Raw genomic sequence first — 19,523 nt, 5'->3', positions numbered from 1 at the left:
CAACAAACATAATACCCAGATTTGTTACTCTGTCATGAGGGAAATAAAATGGGCTAACCATTAATTTAAAATGGGTATGTAAGCCCCAGTACTGCTTGTTTCACGAAGTTGTACAAAATGAACGTAAGAAAACCACCTGACATGTAGTATCTTGTTAAAGGATACTGTTCTTTGATGTGCCAGAGCTCTGTGATAGCAGATAGTTGATCTTATGCCTGGTGGTTCAAAACTGTAAGGTACCTTTTTTCCTCCCAAAGCTATCTTTCATTTATACTGTTTCTTGCATTTTATTACAAATTATTGGATAAATATGACCTGTACTATTTTATACAGCATATTTTGCTAGGTATGACAGCAGAGATGTCTCTTGCTAACATCCACCCTCACCGTGTGACATTCTAGGACAAGAAGCAGAGGGGACAAATGGACATACAGGACGTTCCCTCTGAACATCAGGAAACACTGCAAGGGCAACCAAGCCCTGGCAGAGGTTACCCAGACAGGCTGTGTATCCCTTTGAGATACTCACAAGTCCTCTGGATGTGGTCTGGCTCTGGGTGACCCTTCTTGAACAGGAGGACCGTACCAGAGGATCCCCAGAGATCAACCTCACCCATTTTGTATTCCTGTGTTTTCTACCCATCCTTTGGGCCCATCTACCAGATGTATGTTTATGTTTCCCTGTTTTTCCTTGGTGGCTAAACCTTTGCCACTGGTTTATGGCTCCATAAGTCAGTGAATAAAAGGGCAGGGCCCTCCCTGATACTGAGCATCTCAGTACAGTCTTACCAATAATAATGTGCACTTCTAGGAGTCATTTATAAGGTCTGTGAAATGCCTTTGAAGAGGGTCTTAGAAATACCACTACTTAGAAATGCAACCATTGCAAAGTTACTTGCTGCTTGTGTACTCAAAAATAAGGTGAGTGGTAGGAGAGAAGGGAGCTATTTATCCCCTTTGATCATATGTCCACAGTTTTGGTGTCCTGTGTTGGGATACATTTCCTCTGTTTTTTTGCTTATTTTTCAGATGTTTCACAGTATTCTGTCTAAAAAGGTACATCTAATGGCTTTTCATATCTTTCTCTACATTTTCTAGTAGGAAACAGGGTGCTTTACCCACAAAGAATGATCTGAGACTTCAAGCTTCCAGATTTCCTTCTGTGTTTGCTTTACCACTGCTATAACAGTCGTCTTGGTTTCTGCTCTGATGGCTGGAATAGGTTTAGGGCCAACCCATAGGAATATGATTGTCTGTTTCCAAACCCTTGCAACCATCACAGACCAGTGGCCAACTTGCAATTGATCCTGTTCTGCTGCTTGGTGCTTCTCTCACAGGCCTAGGCAGGGAATGTCTGCATCACCTGGTGATTTTCCCAAACTATTAGTCTTAACCATAGTTCCTCATTTCTTGAATGCTCACTGCTTCACAGCTGGTTTGTACGATGGTGGTTGAGTGGTCGAAGTCCTTCAAACCTAGACGTATGGCATTTTGCTTCTGAAACAAACTCTGCAATCTTTTTTATTTTCAGATAGAGAAATAGTAGACTGAAGCCCCATGTAAAAAGACATTAACTTATTACAGGGTGTACCTAAGAGGAATTACTGGTATTTTAAGAATTAATATGAAAGTAAAAGATTATGAAATAGAACAGAGGCAATTCTGTGAAGTTCTCTTAATTCCCTTAGAGGAGAGACAGTATGTCTTAACACAAAAAAAAAGAGACACAAATCATTGTGGATAGTGTTGAAGAGTGGCTGAGCAGAGTGCTTGTTTTGCTGGTACACCACTTCCTTGGGCAGCTGTGCTTTCCCAGAGGAGGTTTTTCAGCTGGGCACACAGTCAAGCGTCATTGCAGTGTCAGCAGCTGTGTGCCAGCTCAGATGCAACCAGTATATTTGTTAACATTGATGTGGCCTAAGTGTATCCATAAAGGGTAGCACTAAAATCACAGCAATATGATTGTAGGATTCTGTTCACGGCATATTTTGTAGTGCCTTTTTAAAACCCCAGTCTTGCCCATGCTATGGTGTGAAGCCTTCGTTTGTGAAGTCCCATTGACTTTCCCAAGTGCAGAGCTAATTGCAAGAGAAGGATCTAAGGGGTTTACTCCTTCTCTTGATACTTCAATGAAAATTAATTTCTTATATATTATGTATGAGTAATATATTTCTGTTTGTACATTAATATTAATGTTGCATATTTCTGAGCACAAGTTCTATTCTGTAGGATTAAATTATCTTGGTAAGTAATAGTGCAGAATTCAGTTTGAGTTAAAAGTGGACAATTAAGGGCAGGAGGAGGGTCCTGAGTCACACTTTGGAAAGTGAAATTAATCAGCATTAATTCTCCACAGAGTGGGAGAAAAGCGGTTATAGTGTATAAATTACAAAAAAAAAAAAAAAAGAAAAAAGTAGGTATATAAAAAGCTCCTGATTTTGCCGTTTTGTTAAAATCCAGAGAGCTTTAACAAAATCTGTGATGGAGAAAAGAGACAAGAGTATTCTCTTGTGCGTACTTGCAAACTATTAATTTTATTGGGCTACATCTGTTGCTGATTGTTGGTAAAGAAAGTAGTGGCTTTATTGAATGACGATCTGTCTCAGTTTGCCTTTTTTTAAAAATCAAAGCAAAAAACCCAACTTTAAAATGGAACAAAAATCAGCTTACTCAGAATGTCAGCTTTTTGAGTCTCAGACCTGCTAAGTCAAGCTCTATTGCATGTGCTTTGATGCCACTTCATCTGCAGAATTATCATTGTGATGTTGGTCATAGTTCCTCCTGAATGTCTGTAGCCACACAGTGGCTCTGACACAGATGCTGTTGGAATACCTCTGGATGGGCTAACAGCTCTAGGGTTTCAGATGGTCTCAGGCTGGCCATTCCCTTTGGTTTTAAGGGCAATGTAAGGGGACAGAAAGGGGTGGAGATGCTGACAGGAAGTTCAGTTGCTGACACAGTCAGCCCCAAAGTCCTGAACGCTGCTCAGCACATACATGTGCACTGCTCAGAGACTCAGCTTCACCCAGAATCAGGCCCTCAGACAGAAAGACAGAAAGAGGTGTCTTTGTTTTTTAGATCCCAAATCAAATTCACCGTACTTTAAATTGTTTGTATTCATAAACTATGAAAGCCTAATATGAAGTAATTGAGAGAGAAAATAAATCTACAGCCATGTGATGCCAGGTTTTAGAGTCAATTTTCTGACAGGTATTTCACTTCAGTACTGAGTTTGAAAGGCCTAGAGAGAGTTTAAGAATTAGAGATCTCAAAGGGAAGACATGCAGTTTTTAAATGTGGCAAGATGCGGTTTTTTCTGTGTGGGGATGTGAGACATGGCAAGCTAATGCTCTTCGTCAGCTAGGGGAGGGAAAGGTTTGTAACTAAGAGACATTGAAGACAGACATGATTAAATACAGAATCCAGAATAAAGGTGAAAGACAGAACAGCAGACCATGAATTCAAACAGAATAGAAAAGTAAGGACTGATAACATGAACCTTAGTGTTTCTGACTCAATATATTTTGTGTATGCAATAAGTAACCATAATGAAAGAAATGAGAAAAAAAAATGTTTCTTTCCATTTTTCATTTCGCTTACCTTGTGGAGTTGATTGTATTCTTTCCACAGGCATATACACTCAGACCCTCTTATAATTTAAGACCCTGCTAAATGAAAACAGAACAGAAAAATACGCATAAAATCTCCATGAAAATGTTTTTAAAAGTAAACAGGAAATACTAATTAAAGAGTTTTGTGTGAGCAATTACAAGTGTTGGCAATTAGTCAATTAAAAAGAAAAAAGCAAGATGACAGTGCCCCATAAGCAAGATAAATAACTAACTATGCAGTGAAGCTGGCTAACATATGCTTAGTTTTCTAAGAGCTTAAGGTTGACAAAATAAGCATCCAGGAAGGTAAGAAAGAAATCCTCAATTAAGGTACTGTCAAAGCTAATCTAAATTCTGATGAAAAATGGCTAAATGGACAAAGCTAGGACCATGGTTGCTCTTGTGTATCATGAAGGGCCAAGCACACTGCTAATGCTTAATAAAATAATGATGTAAAATATATCAGCGGGCAGCATTAGGAGTTAGCACTGGCAAATTGCTGTAGTTAGTGTGCAAGTTGTAAATGTCTTAACTTGCTATTTTCATATTATTTTTTTGATGCTGTTCACTTTCTCTTGTCAGGTTACTATTCCATCAGTTTAAAAGGTTGAATTAACTCCACCCTTCATGTGAGGGAAAGGGAGTGAATGACTGATATGGGAGAAGGGAATTAGAGGATGTGAGAGGTGTGGTATCACTCTTTTGGCAACAGCAGGTTGTCTCAGCTCAGTTATTGATCCATACACTCAGTCTGTGCTAAAACTGAAGGGAAAAAGCCTTGAAAGTCCCCTTCAGTAGTGTGTCAAGGGCAAATAATGTAATTAGGTGTAAACAGGAGGTTATTGGTGGGGTAACAGGTACATATCAAAATCATTTTTGATGGGGCACAGATGAAAAGTGTGAAAGGAGTATAGAACAAACTAGGGATGCCTGCAAGCCTAAGACAGTAGATGCCATGCATTAGAAGCTATAAATGATATTTTGTTTATTTCATATAGGGAATAAGTATTCAGTTAAAAGGGGCATGGGTACAGGAGATCCAGAAATGGTATAGGTAATCAAGGAAACCAGTACTGTTAAACAAATGCTTTGTCGTTGAGCTAGTGGCATATACTCCCCATGGAGAAGAATGAAGTACAGATTAAAGGTAATATAATGGAGTATAATATACAATAAATGACTTACAAAAATATCCATTCCAAAATTCTCAGTGAAAGGAGCGGAAGATAAAAGGAAACGTTAAGCAGATAAGCTTGTGGTCTTTAAGAAGAAGTATCAACAACATGGGAAAAGGCCACTAAACAAACATTTAACAGGGAATATAAGGGTTATGCATGAAGTTACTGGTTAGTGAGCTTGATTTAAACAGAGGGGAACAGAAGAGGAAGGCTAATGAAAGACATGATAGAAGAAAGTTTGGATTTAATGAAGGATAGAAGGCAGAGATTCACAGAGGGAGGATCATGCTTAAAATTTTCAATAAAGAGTATTTTGAGAGAATAGCCACAAGTGCTGACAGAGAAGCCTATAAACATGATTTACCAGGGTTTTAGCAAAGCTTTTGAAACGGTATAGCACAAAAGACTAATCTGCTGGGTGAATAAGTACGGCGTAGGGAGAGATAGTTTGTTTGATTAAAAAAGAAAAGAAACACGATCTTGGGTCTGGAAAGCATAGGAGTCTTGTGAATTGAAGCAGGTTGGTTTGGAGGGATGTAAATAATGGAAAGCCTTAAGAATCATTATTTGCACCAATTTTGTTGAACTTATGCAGCATATCAGTAGTCTGGAAGAAAGAATAAGTAGTAACATGATGAAATTCTCTGATAGTACAAAACTGGGGAAATGTCAGAACAAAATCGGCAGGTGATAAAATACTGAATGATTTTGACAAGGAGGTGGAGCATGAGCCGATAAGTAGCATATGCAGTTCATTTTCAAGTAATATAATGAGGCTGGGGAATAGAAAAAAAAGAATGTATCTGTACTTGAGACAGTCACAGGGCACAAAAGTCTACACAGAAGTATTTTCTGCATACTTTTGAAGCATTTCTGAATAGAACTGTAAATCCTCTAGTAGTGTGGTTATTAGTTGTTTTGCTTTATTTATAAAACAGAGCAAATAAAATTATGTGCACAGAATTGAAGTACCAGTTGAAAGTTCATATTCCTGGACTGTTTATAAAAGCAGTGAAGTCTCATTTCATATGACATAGACACTCTGGGCACCTTTATAGAAAAGAAATTCAGAAAACTGCAGAGTGATAAGTGAGGATTGGGACGATAATTAACCGTTTAGGTGACATTACCTATTCAAAAGGTTAGGAGACACATATGCCCAATCCAAATCTCTTTAAATTAAGTCACAGAGAAGATTTGAATGCTGGAAGGCTTTAAATTGGTTGTGAAAACAGGTATGCAGCAGGCACCCAATGCTCATGTGAGACATTCATCCAAACAGTTACTCTTCTATAGTGATTTTGGATGGCCCCAGGAATGACTTGGGCCTCAGATTTACACTCAGCATAGAGGAGAAAAATTGGCACTTAGGTTCTTGACAGGAGGGAGTTCAGTGAAGGATTATGGGCTTGCTTATTGGAGAGTTTTTATTAAAAAATGAGGTGATGATGACAATAACAATAAATAATAATAACAATAATAATAATAGTAATAGCAATAAAAGGGAAAAGTTAAGCTACTTTCTTAATTCCGTGTGTCTTTCCCCTCTGGAATAAATATTTGTGAGTTTTTGCACGATGGCACAGTTTAGAACGTGTTGCATTTTCTCCATTTGCTAAACTGGTCCTGTCCAAGTCCACACGGAAATGTACCTGCAAGAGCCTTCTGTGGCCCATACTTGCTGATTTAGAATTACTCTCTTACAGGAAATACGTGTCAGCTTTTTTCTGTGTTTGTAGGGAGGAATGACAATATTGTCATTCTTCTGTCTCCTTAGGAGACTGACAGGTGTCCTTTGGGAAAAGCAGCTGTGTCAGGTTAGGGTGTGAGTGCCCTTAGCTGTCCTCTCTTCATTGTTGTGTGGAATGGATTTGCTCAGGGCTGTGAGCTGGAGCAGCAGGGCCTGGGGTGCCTGTTCAGTGCTGCTGAGTCCTCCACATGCTGGTGGCTTGAGCAGAGGGGCGAGGGAGCTCAGCAAGAGTTCCCTGCTGCAGACAGCTGCAGCAGGACAAGACCAGGATGTCTGTCACAGCCCTGACCTCCTTTTTGTTTAGAATCGTCTTGCACTGCAAAAGCTGGAGACACTCGAGAGAAATTCAAATGCTTTCTTGAATCACAATCCAATTTTCCTTCTGTGGTGTGTCACACAAGTGCTTCAAGGCTTCTTTCCTTCCTATCCAGGCAAGGGGTATTGAGGTACAATATCTCAGGGTTAATTTCTGTCCTATTCCCCCAAATTTCCCCTTTTTGGGAACACAGTGTGAGGAGGAGCTAGGTCCCCCCTCAGATCTCACTCTAGTAGGTAATTGGGATCAGCCATGAAGTACATCAGGACCCAGGAACTCCTATGAGCAGTTATGAGTCCCATGGTTCTGACCCAGCTTGTGAGACTAATATGTAACTTGCAGCAAACAAGGATTCCTTAGAATGTGAAACATATGGAAATAAGTACGTGAGTTTTGTCAACATGGTATGAAAATGACTGAGTTTGATCACTTTGAAAATCTAGCAGTAAATGGAATTTACTGAGTATGCTTTTAAAATAAAAACATAATCATGCACAAGTTTAGACACTTTGAGATAAGTGTGTGTTCAGCTAATAAAAGTTGATGTCAACATTTTAGAATATGGTTGGTAACAAAAAAGAACTAGTGCTTGATCAAGCAGCAGTCACAAAAACAATCTTCCCTTCATGATAAAAAGAAAAGCTCTGTGTGTGATTCTGCAAATATGTCAGATCATTTTGAACAGGCTAGTAAGTGCTAGTAAATTATTATTTTTTGTTGTTGTCAAATCACTTTACTTTTAAACATTTGACTTCAAAAAATCCCCAACCTTTGTATGTGTTGTCTTTATGTACATCAGTCATAATTTTGCTGACAATTCTTGACATGCACTCTGCATTGCTCTGCTAACAAGAGAAAAGACCAGCCATTACATTTATGTTTCTTTGTTTTTCAACAAAGTCACATATCAGGAATAATGCTAGGGGTATGCTAATAAACAATACGTAGTGCCAGTCATCGGGGAGTAAGAAATATTTTCTAACTAGTTCTAAAGGGAAACAATGTTTTAAAAAAAGGGAGAGTGATTGTTATTTATGCCATATTGTTGTTCTATATGTCAGCATCAAAAAGCATCTTGTAAAGAGCTTAGCATAATAAATTGTTGATCGTGACTGTCATTATTTAGAGGTCTTTGCTAGATCTAGATGTAGTGCAGTAAGGTTGACTTTACCAACATATAATAGGAAATCCTTAGACTAAATCTGATTTTCTACCAATTTTACCAGTATTGTCACAAGGACGAAAAAAGAGAAAAAGTATTTTATCTTTTAAAACATCTGGCTTTACAAATCATAACAGTAACACTAAGTCAAAGCTGGTTTGATTTCTGGGTGTCCATTGATTATTTGGTTGTCTACACAATGATTTAACTTCGTTAAATTTTGAAAAACTAAGATTAATTTAAATGAAAAACAGCAACAAAAGCTTATGGTTGTTTCCACCGTGAAGAGACACAGCACATTTCATTGTCATTGAGAAAATTAAAATAGCCTCTGTGTATGCGAAGCAATGGGAGATTTGTAAAGAGGAGCCCACAGGAACACTTAATTTCAGAGCTGACTTTGATTAGTCACTAATTTTTCAGTTAACTTGGTAAGGCAAAACAACATATGTTTGAAAAGTCTTTGTATTCCTGCCTACAGGCTTGAAGTAGAAAGATACTTAATAGATGGGCACTTTATCTGTCTGGGACAGGGCATCTTAATTTAGATGCTGATATAAAATCTAGCAAGTCTTTATTACTGTTTGGAGTCAGGTAAAAAAGCCAACACCTTTTAAACAATATAATTGATAATACCAGCTGAATAAAACTCTTCACAAGTTAAATATATACAAGAGAGGGTGTATTTTTGATGCACGTTATCCAGCAAATCTTATTTCTTCTTCAACTAATATATGGGAAATATGCAGTTTTAATACATCTGTGCAAGCTTCTTGTGACTTTACATTCTTTAAAAAATATGTATTTTTCTGTGGTTTTTTTCTTCTTTTTGCTGATGTAGGCAAGGTGCCTGTGGCGGTACAGAAAGATCTGTGTCTCTTGAGTTACTGCCTTGATGTGGCAGTTCAGGGCTTACCTTGACTTTATTGCATCTTCAAAACAAGAATTGAGCTCTTCAGGACCGTTACCTTAGGACTTGAGTCCTTGATACTACAATTATGCAGTTGAACAGTTGTATGAATCTGACTTTTCTCATTAGGTGCCTGGATAACTGCAGATTTTAAGTCTTATGAAGGAAAAACGAAACCTTACTTTGAATACACTCTTAGTTTTCACTTTTAAAACAATGCTTTCCAATATCAACTCTCTGGCCAATTCAGATCAAGAAAAATAATGAGAGAAAATGCAATTACATTTTTAGGATGTTGAAATGTCTTGGACAAGTTATATACCATGTAGAAAAGTGAAAGAGCAGATCTTTTTTGAAAGACATCACGACAGAAATGAAAAACGTGTTCTGTGCACCGAATTAAGCAGAGTAATGCATTTTCTGGTTTATAATGAAATTTGAGCCGTATACACCATGATTTTTAAGTAAGTCAAGCCCAATCTAATGTGGCCAGAAGGCATGCTCTCTGGCTAGTTTCCAGTCAGGCTTCCCAGTTTTAGTTCAGGCCTGCCAATAGATATTATTGAAGCAAATGCCCTAATACAGGAACTTTTTGTCTAGACTGAGAGGTTTTCCTCCTTGAGAAATGGCAGCCTGATGGACCATTTAAAATGTGTGGTGCAGAGGAGATTCTGCAGCTCCACCGAAAATGAGAGCAGCATATTTCTCATTCCTGTATTCTTTTCCTGGCTTTTCCCTTGTTCTCTAGTAGACCTAATCCCTTGGTGTAAAATGAAAGATCCACATTGATTTCAATGTTATTTAGCTTACATCCCATATATCCTCATTCCATTTTGCCTTCCATGATTACGGTAGATGTTTTAGCAGCACTGATGTGTCCATGGAGTTAGGAAGTTGACAACAATCTCTGTCAAGTTTCAGAAAACTCAAATGAAAGATATTACAGAGCCTACAGAGTGTTATTTTTTTATATTAATAATTAAGCCTCAATGAAAGCACTCCTGGAGAGCTTTAAATGACCACTGTGAACTCGGTATTTTGAGTTATAATGAAATTATTAAAATTGTATGTTTTAGTAAATTTCATCTACCCTTGTTTCTTTAGAAGAAGACCTACCAGTGCATCAAATGTCAGATGGTTTTCTACAATGAGTGGGATATCCAAGTTCATGTTGCAAACCACATGATTGGTAAGTGAGCATTAAAACTTCTCAAAGACAAATAGCCATTTTTCTTAACTCATTATCACCATTGTCTCTAAAATTAAACAGACTTAAGGAGAAATTAATTGTGGATCCATCAATGATTAATCTAGGCATGATTGATTTTTTTATTCATATTATTAGACTTGATAAAGCATTAGCATATTTTATTTTCTGCAAGGGCTAGTTTAGACTTCTGCAGAGAATTATATATCCACTGCCAGTCAAAACACAGGTGATTAGCAAATTAAACTTCTAATCATTTTTGCATTATTGAAAACAAACTAACAGGAATGGTTAATGAACTGGATGTTAGCTTTCCGTAGAGTTTTAGACAGGTTTTAATTTCAGAAGTTATTATGGTAATGACACTACTGTGTACTTCTCAAGCACCTCAGTACCAAAATCAAAACTGGTGAGTTTTTGTCATTAGGAAACATAAATAATCCAAATGGCCATAAAATAGTACTGTTTGTTATGTTTGAGCAGTCTGGAAAAAATCCTGAGTGTATCTGTGTACAATTAAATACTATAAATTATTTGAAAAAGTAAGGAATTGTAGTATACAGTAATGGAATACATTCTTTAAGGTACAAGCATTTAAAAAACCATATTTTAGGATTCCTGGATCCTGATGTTTACAAAGCTGTTACAGTTGCAAATTGGAATAAAACAAAAGCTGCTTTTTCTTTGATATTCATATTTTCCTATTATTTGCTGATTCCCCTAGGTTTACCCATAATGTTTTCAATTTGGTAACTACTCAGTAATAGCACTAAGAGTTCTATCAGCCAATTAAATTTATCAAGCACATCATTTGCTCGCTAATAAGATAACATTGCCAGGATTGTCTCCTGGTTTGGTTTTTTTTAGTCTTTTTTCCAAATTTTGCTTTTCAAAACAGAGATACCACTGATTTTTTACTCCTTCTTCCCTTATACTGGTTTTCTTGCTAAAATAGCAGAAAATCTTGCAAAGCACAAACCAAAAATATAGTATAGAAGCTAGTAATTATATATCCAAAGCAGAGAATTTGCTTGTTTTTTCTGCTTTCCAGTTTGGTGGTAATTCTTTTTTTTTCTTTTGAGGTAACATGCAGATTTCTTCCGTGAACACTTAGCAATTTGGCTGCACTGTAAAAGAAAGTTATCTGCCAAAACTTAATGGCCCATTTCTGTGGGTACTTTATTTAAGTTGTTACACATTTAGAGCATAAACATTTTATATTTTTCATAAAAATGACTAAATGGAAATGACAAACTGGTTTTGTAAAGGAGACAAGCAATTTACCTGTTAGGTTAAGACTTAGTTTTCATGTCTTGTGTTTTTGGGTAGAAGATAAATTGGACTGCTTCAGAGCATTCAATCTGTGTCAGTAATGGAATTTAAAAGTAGGGTAGAATTAAACAACAGAACTCATAATTTCTGCTGTTTTATTTGAGTCCAATGTTTGAAATATTCCTAATTGTAGCATATAGTGATGCTGAAACTTGATGGGGAATGTGGATACTGTTTATAAAGGATGATGCTGGAAATGATGATGTGTTTACTTGCTATCCACTTCCCAGATGCCTCACATTTTTAGAATAGGAGCTCATTTATTTCATTAAATACTCAGATTTATTTTTCCCTCTATTGTCTGGATGAGTTTTATTAAAGAGTCAGAATGGGAGGAGCAAAATGGGGAGAGAGTCAGTAAAGCAGGACAAATCCATTTAGCTGGCTTCAGCTTGCAGATCTGAAAAGACGTATTTTCTTAAACTGAGCTATTAACTGCCTATGTTTAATTTCTTAAAAGCTGGATGAGGTTGAATGAGAAAGAGAATATTTTAAAACAATATTTAATTGTTTTGTCTGTGTTCTATCTAATCATGCATGATATTACTTCATGACATAACCATAGTGACACAGATTTAAACGTGCTTAATATAAAATCTTCCCAGTGAAATAAAGGAGCTTGCAAAACATGCAGGGAGATTTGCCGGTCATGCGTGTGGTAATCTGTGTTCAGTGAAAGATTCTTATCTGCACTGCCAGACTTAACAGTGCAGCTCCTAATGATGTAGCCTCGATTAAGCAAATGCAAGGGGATTTTGTGTTGGGGTGGAGTGAAAGCAATATCAGCTTTCTGGAGAGTTTTGAATGTGACCTCGGAATCGAAACTCAAGGAAAAATAATTTCTGATCTCCAATTCTGTTAGTCTTCTCACCACTAATTGGATTTTTCCTTAGCTATCTTTCTAATTTCACTCTTCCCCTTCCCCTTTAATTTATATCATTGTTCACAGGCCTTTTTCCAAAACCACATTCTGTCTAGAGAGAAAGGTTCAAGGGGTCACATCAAGCTATTTTTAACCAGCCTTAGTTTATGTACATCTGTAGGTATTCTTATGGTATTTATACAGAAAGGTAGGGAAGGTAAAGGGTTTTCTTTAATACAGAAAACATATACATTTGTGTGAATATATATATATAATATATCCTGTAGTTACCTGCACGCATATCATTCAATATGTAGATGGAGAAATATATTAGATTAAGCACTGGAGTGAATATTGGCTTGTTGACACAGCACATTAAACAAATAAAAAAATGGTTTCCTAAAGATATTGCTTCCTCCCTTTTTTACATGTATCTGATAAAATGTGTCTTCCTGCCCTGATTTCCTAGTAGGTGATTGGCAGAACAGGCTGTAGTGACTTTGATTCTCTGGGAAAAGGAAAGTAAGGAAGCTGCATGAAGACACAGAGAAAGAAAGGAGTTTAAATGCAAGAGAGGGGGAAGGTAATATGGCAAGGCAGGAGTCAAAAGTCAGATGGTGTGATAATTCCTAGATCAGATGTAGGGGCAATAAATGCCTTTATAGACATCATTTCACACTGCCAGGAACTGTTATTTCCTCTCATAGTAAAATGTTCTCATTATCTGTATTGTGGTTATTGATGTGTCTTCTTACCTGAAGGCACCTGAAACATGGGACAAATGTGAAAGTGGAAAGTCGTCTGCCAAACTCCACTCAGAAATGAGTGGGAAACACTGGTAGAGATAATGCTCAGCCAGCTGAGGGAAACAGTTGCTGCTCAACATCATGATGCAGTTTGAAAGCCTGGAAAAGTTGATGGCATCCCATCTAATCACTGTGGCCCGTGAACATGATCCCTAGATGTAAACTGAGTTCATGTTGCTAACATCCACAGAGAGAAGTTGCATTATGGAAGGTCACTGAGGCAAAGCTATACTTATAAAACCCCAGTGTGAAACTTAGACTTTTAAATAAGGCAACTGGAATTACTTTGTTGGCTAAAATAGCTCCACTGAGGGTAGGTATTTTTAGGTTGTATGTATGTCTGTGTTTTTGTCTAATCAAATATAATCTCAACTAGACATTTAGCAGGGGAAGAGGGATTAGAGGCTATTTGAAAAGCCTCTTACTCTTCTTTGTTAAGAGTATATAGCATTTTTACAGATTTTATTATACATTTCAATCAATTCAACAAGAGGGATTATGCCACCTAATGGAAAATAAAATCTGCCAATGACCCAGTGAAGTGTAACCTTAAGTAACTTTGACAACAATGTAATTTACAAGTTATGTAATAAAAAGATGTCATAGGGGCAGCTTTCCTTTAGTAACTACTCATTTACTCCTTCTAGAACTTTCAATTTTAGAACTATTCTGCAGCCTTTAATCTAGTCTTCAACATCTTCATGATGGGACAGGGCAGTAAGCATTTTCCATTGAATGGATGAGGACAAAGAGGCATAGAAGTGGAGTCTCTTGCTTGCATTAAGTGAGCTAAAGTTCAAGAGTTCTGACTGCCAGATCTGCCCATTCCAGACACTGTGCTTCATCAAGCAGAGCCCATGTTACCTTAAACTACACACTGAGTCAGGCTAGGCTAGGGGATGCTAGCAGACAGACAGCAAGGCATGATGTGAGGTTTTTTAAATAGGCCCTGTGTTTTGGCATTATTTTGGACCTAGATGTAGGCATGTACTTTTGTTTGGATAACTGTAAGGATAATTGCCAAATGAAGACCTGCTTGTTGGTGTGTGTACTGAAATTTGTGGGTGAAACAATTTCCAGCTTTTGAGTGGGTAAGGAGGAAAACATAAATCCAGGTTTAATACGGGTTTAGAAAGTGTTGGCATAAGTGGTATTTCTTCAGTTGTCTTCTTTCTTTTTTTTTATCTGAGTGGAATACATAGCACTTTTAGCAGCTTTCTTTGAGAAAATTCTATTTCTGGGTACACAGTGTCTGTGGAAAATAAGCTTTCTAGCATTCCTTTGTTTTCATCACGTAGTTTACAGTTGGCATTTGACCTGAGAGAGTAGGAAAAGAGTCTGCCATTGTTTGTGTTCTGTTTGATACACTCCGCCGCTCCTCCTATTATTTTCGCTGGTTTTTTAAGCAGACATGCTAAACATTGTTTCATCTTCAACTGATTCCTTTACATCTGTAGTATCTGATGCAGTTCGGTGTAAATAGACTAAACAGTTGCTGTAGCTGTTGCCTTGGATTTTGCACACATGCATATACAGCATGGCTCAGAATTGGGGGAGTTCAGGAAAGGAATTACTCCGTATAAAATTATGGAGCTCAACCGCAGTAGTGTAAATTTGTAAGTGCTCTGAGTAAAGTGCTGTTAGGCATGAGATAATGTAAAGAGATGACATTGCCAAGAACTATTTATGAAGAGCTTAATTTTTTTCACTCTGATAATTCTTGACCAATAATTACCAGCTTCTAATTATCTATTTTAGTTAGAAAGAAATTTCTATCACTATGGAGGTTGGCATTGCAACTAGCGCATAAATCCCCAAAGAGGTAAATGTGTTCCAAACAGCCACAAACAACTGTCTCATGAAACATAGTGAGCAAATTGCGAGCCGCTGGCTGTGCACAACAGAGCAGCACATTTACCATTGAGGACTGATCAGGCTGACAAAGAGAATGATAAAAGGGGAAAACTGCCACAATCTTTGTAGTTTGCTGCTACTTTTGTTGATGGAGAAAGCAAGCCCCAGTGTCATAGCAAGAACCACTGCCCCTCTGAAGATCTGGGGAGTAAATGGGAAGGATGCGGTGCCTTTTTGAAACCCTAGTCTTGACAGCTTCTAAATATGTAATTTCTGATAAGTGAACAGAATTTTCTTTCTTTAACCTTTTCAGTATCATGTGTAAAACCCATTTTGTGAAGTCTGTCGAGCATAGTTTGTCTCTGAGTGAAGGATGTTATGTGGCATTGAGCAGGGTAGCAGATGTGAGCAGGAGGAGGAAGTGAAGGCAATGGAAAAAAAGGTACTGAGCACTAAAGTTAGAAAGCAATTGGGAAAACAGGATGAAGCAATCCTGCAGTTGACAAGAGGAATTCTAGTTTACACAAGTAAATAAATACTTAATCGAATCCTAAGTAACCAAATCTATGCTGAAACAATTGGAGTTCAAAAAGGATATATAGAAAATGCGATCTAACATTTTAACTTCTCTGCAAAGAAATTTTACAGCTGTGTTTTAAAATAACAAGTAGTATGCAACCATTAGAAGATGTAAAGACACTCTTTAGTGCAACTCATGATTTTTGATTCTTTCGGCGACGGTGATATAATACATATATATGCTTGTGTGTTGTGTGGATGTGCATGTTTGCATTATGCATGTATTAACTGCATGCATAATAAACCTATACAAATAAATCATCTTATTTGCCTCACGTTTATGCAGTGTACATTATGGTGCATAATGTGGACAACATCACTGATGTCAAGACAAAGGAAATACCTCAATCAGCTTTCTGGAAATCAGCCCGAGAAAATTCTTATATGGTTGTAATAGCATGTGGCATTCACACATTCTATTATTTGTCTAATGCCTAAGGTCATTAAAACCCAATGATTTTCCTTTCACTTATGCAGAAAGCTGTTCTGAGCAACTAATACTTGTTGCACCATGTTGACCTCAAGTAATAAATCTTAAGAACGTCAGTTTGATCACTCTACAGTAAATCTGATACTGTAAAGTCCCTCTTAGCTGAGATTTGGAGAAAAAGGATGCAAAGATTTAGATTTACACACTAGAGGAGGAAGGAGGTGAAGACTTCTTTTTGTTAGTCTTTTTTTCACTGGTTTTTGAGTAGCAAAAAGTGGAAATTGTCAATTTATAGTGAGGAGAGTGATCATACTCTTTTAGCATCAGAAAATCATTTGAATGCCTGGGAATCTCCTGATTACAGGCAGAGCCGACAAGAAGTTGTATAAAAGTTAGAGGAAACTTGGTCACCTTGTCTGCAAAATGAGGAGGTGTAATTGAAATACCCAGGAAAATCAGCATTTGGAGTTAAATCTGAGAAAACGTAGGTTTATTTCATGAGGAGCTGGGTTACAAAATAGGCAAAATCTGGGCTGTTTAATACTAACAGGAAGCTACTCTCCTGTGGGCAATGCTGGCTTATTTGAAAAGCCCATAAAGGGTTTCTGCATGGACCATACAAAAGGGATACTTTCTCTTTAATAGCCATCTGTACAGGAGAGATGAGAAGTGGGCCAGGTCATCTCTCCTCAGCTGTCATGATATTAACGTAGGTAATGGAGCAAGCTCTGCGTTCTGCTGGGTGTTGTTTTTCATAGATGTTCATCGATTTACACAGATAATTCTATTTATTTCTTAGAGTTGGTCCAAGCAAACCAGGCAGAATAACAAACACCAAAGCATTTCAAATGACTTTATCCTTGTTGTTTTGTAATGTAACTTTTGTCTAAAAAATGGTGTCACACCTACTGTGCAGATGGCTGCATGATTTGTAAACCAGCCAAAACATTTAAACAAATGTGTGATCTGGGGATAGATTAAATAAAGGATAAAATGGAGTGTGGACCACAAATTCTAATAATCAGATGATTTTAAGTTGTGTGTGGTGTGGAGCGATGGTAGCAGCGATAGCAGGGAACGCTTGCCAATGACAGCAAGGTGCCTTACAGATCTCAGGATGGAGCCTGTGGCCTAGTAGGCCTCAGTTTGAGAGCTGCACATTTGCTGTACAGCTGGCAGCTCTGTATGGGGACATCAGATAAAACTTATGTAAAATGAAGTGTTATTGCTTAGTATGAAATTGCGTGGGGAGGGAATTTGCAGACAGTAACTGAAAACAGAATTCATGGTACCAATGAAGCAGACTGTAAATATGAAGAGGCTTTAATTATCTGCGCAATTTAACAAAAAATTCAGGATGTATTCGGAAGTGGCAAAGGCAGCTGTACACACGTTCCAGCAGCACCGTTCACTGGGCTGCAGGTTCTGTGCGTCACCTGCTGGGGCTATGGGTGCCCCATCCCTGCCACCCCCTATCCCCAGGTGCTGGTTTTCCCCACTGAGCTGCTCTGCTTGGAACTGGAGCTTCCTTTCAGGGGTTTGAAGCAGAAATAGCTCCTTCCTTTTTGAAACAGCTTTCAGGAAAGGCTCTCTGGGCTTTTAAAATCACAAATGGTTCAGCCAGGATGCAGTCTGCAAACAGCCATGAATCCTTTTTTATTTTTTGGGGCGGAGGGTAGGGGGAAATGGGGGGGGCTTTGAACCTTGGACTCAAAATGTTAAGAAAATAGAATGCAATTATCATATTATTAAAAAATATTATTAGTAATAATAAAAATGATACTAAAAGCATAATCTGAAAAATGTCCACAATTGAGTCTGGATTTCATCCTGTAGGGAAATGAAGCAAGGTGCGTGGAAGCTTTAGATTTTTCCTGCAAAAGTGCCTGTGGCATGAATAGCACTGGATAAACAGGACGCTGTGGAAAAGCAGTGCCAGGCAGTACAAAAGTTGTGCCCTACCCTCCACCTGCTGTAAGATTCTCCTCCAAGCCATGGCAGTGATGCACTGTGCGTGTCAATACTCAGGCACCACGGGCTGAATTAATGGCAGGGTGTCAGCCTTCCTTTTGTTCTTTGCTGTCCATTTGCACTGCGGGCTTTCTCAACACCCACAGCACATTCCCTGGGCCACGTCTGGCTGTCAGCACCAAGGGGCAGCCTCACCATTGCCTTTCCAAACCGCCCCTGCTCTGAGCAGGGAAGCCTCCGATTCTTTAGGGGAGCTCATCCCAAGGCTTCTCCCTTTCCAAACCGCCCCTATTCTGAGCAGGGAAGCCTCCAGTTCTTTAGGGGAGCTCATCCCAAGGCTTCTCCCTGCGATGCAAACGCGGGAAGCGCAACAAAAGAAGCCAATACGGAGAGTGGGTGTCGAGCTCAAGCTGCTGATATTGTTGCATTTGGTGAGCTGACGGGGTTTCGTAGGTCACCTTTAGAATTATGCCTATGACAGCAGTAGCTACCTGCCAAGATTGCAAGGTATCTCACAGCTCTCAGGATGGAGCCTGTGGCCTGGTAGGCCGCCGTTGGAGGGGCACACATTTGCTGTACAGCTGGCAGCACTGTATGGGGCAGCAGTGTGGGCTGTTAGGGAGCTGGAAAGGAGACAAGCATGAAATTTCCTCTAACCCCAACTCTGTTTTTCTGTACTGTTGGCTGCTTCTCAGTTCCTTGACAAAAAAACCAATCAGGCACCCTTTAATCCGCCTGTGATTACCAGTGGTATAAAAAGAGAAGCATAATGAGGAAAAATGCCTCGTTTTGTTGCCTTCAAAAGCCAACAAATTGGAGTTAACTTGACAGGAAGTGGCTTAATAATTAGATTATTTATTTATTCCTGACACATATCCCCCTGTTACTAGTCTCAGGAGATCCTGTAGATGGTACGATTTTCAAGCTGCCATTACTTCGCTGTCTTCTGTGAACAAAGAAGCTACTGTCTATCAGTCAATTAAATGCACTCTTTAAGCAGAGGCTGAGAAGTCCTCAATGGATAGAGCCCTGGGACATTGTGGCTGATGATTCCTTTCTCTGTACTGTACATCACACTCTCAACTACAGTCCCCACAGAGATGGAATAAAGTCATGCATTAAAATATCACTTGTTGATTTGTTTGCTAATGAAGAGCCATTGAAATGTTTGTGTGTTTCTGTGGCAAAATTGTTGATAAAAGGACTACTTGCTTGCATATCTTACTTCATCTTCAGGAAGTGCTTATTTAAGACTTACTAAAATTAAAGTCAACAAATTAAGGAAAAAACAGAGAGATGGATAATATTGGTTTACTTGCAATTCACATCAATGTAAATAACACCGAGGACAGCAAGAAGAGAGAAAGGGGAATAATAGTACTTCAACCATGTCTGTTATAATTTTCTTCATTATTAAGAATAAGAATCCCTGATTTTTTTTTTCTAGTACAGTAGTGAGCACCTATTTCAAATAATAAAAATGCTAAAATATCAATTGTAAAATTAACCTGGACATGTAAGAAAAAGGTAGGGGGGAGGCTTGGGGGGGGGGTTG

At 38.2% G+C, this 19,523-nt stretch overlaps 1 protein-coding gene across 5 annotated transcripts in view; it reads left to right on the top strand.

The window, feature by feature from the left end:
- Positions 1 to 19,523, top strand: part of ZNF521 (zinc finger protein 521) — a 230,098-nt gene that overhangs the window by 102,029 nt on the left and 108,546 nt on the right. For all 5 annotated transcript variants that reach the window (XM_088174145.1, XM_088174122.1, XM_088174120.1 and 2 more), the window contains one exon: positions 10,032 to 10,116. In XM_088174145.1, coding sequence (XP_088030271.1) covers positions 10,032 to 10,116 — 85 coding nt within the window. The remainder of the gene's footprint in view (positions 1 to 10,031; positions 10,117 to 19,523) is intronic.

This window comes from Sturnus vulgaris, chromosome 1 (assembly GCF_052056855.1).
Source record: "Sturnus vulgaris isolate bStuVul1 chromosome 1, bStuVul1.hap1, whole genome shotgun sequence".
Lineage (NCBI taxonomy): Eukaryota > Metazoa > Chordata > Aves > Passeriformes > Sturnidae > Sturnus > Sturnus vulgaris.
This window is presented reverse-complemented; position numbering and strand designations above follow the sequence as displayed.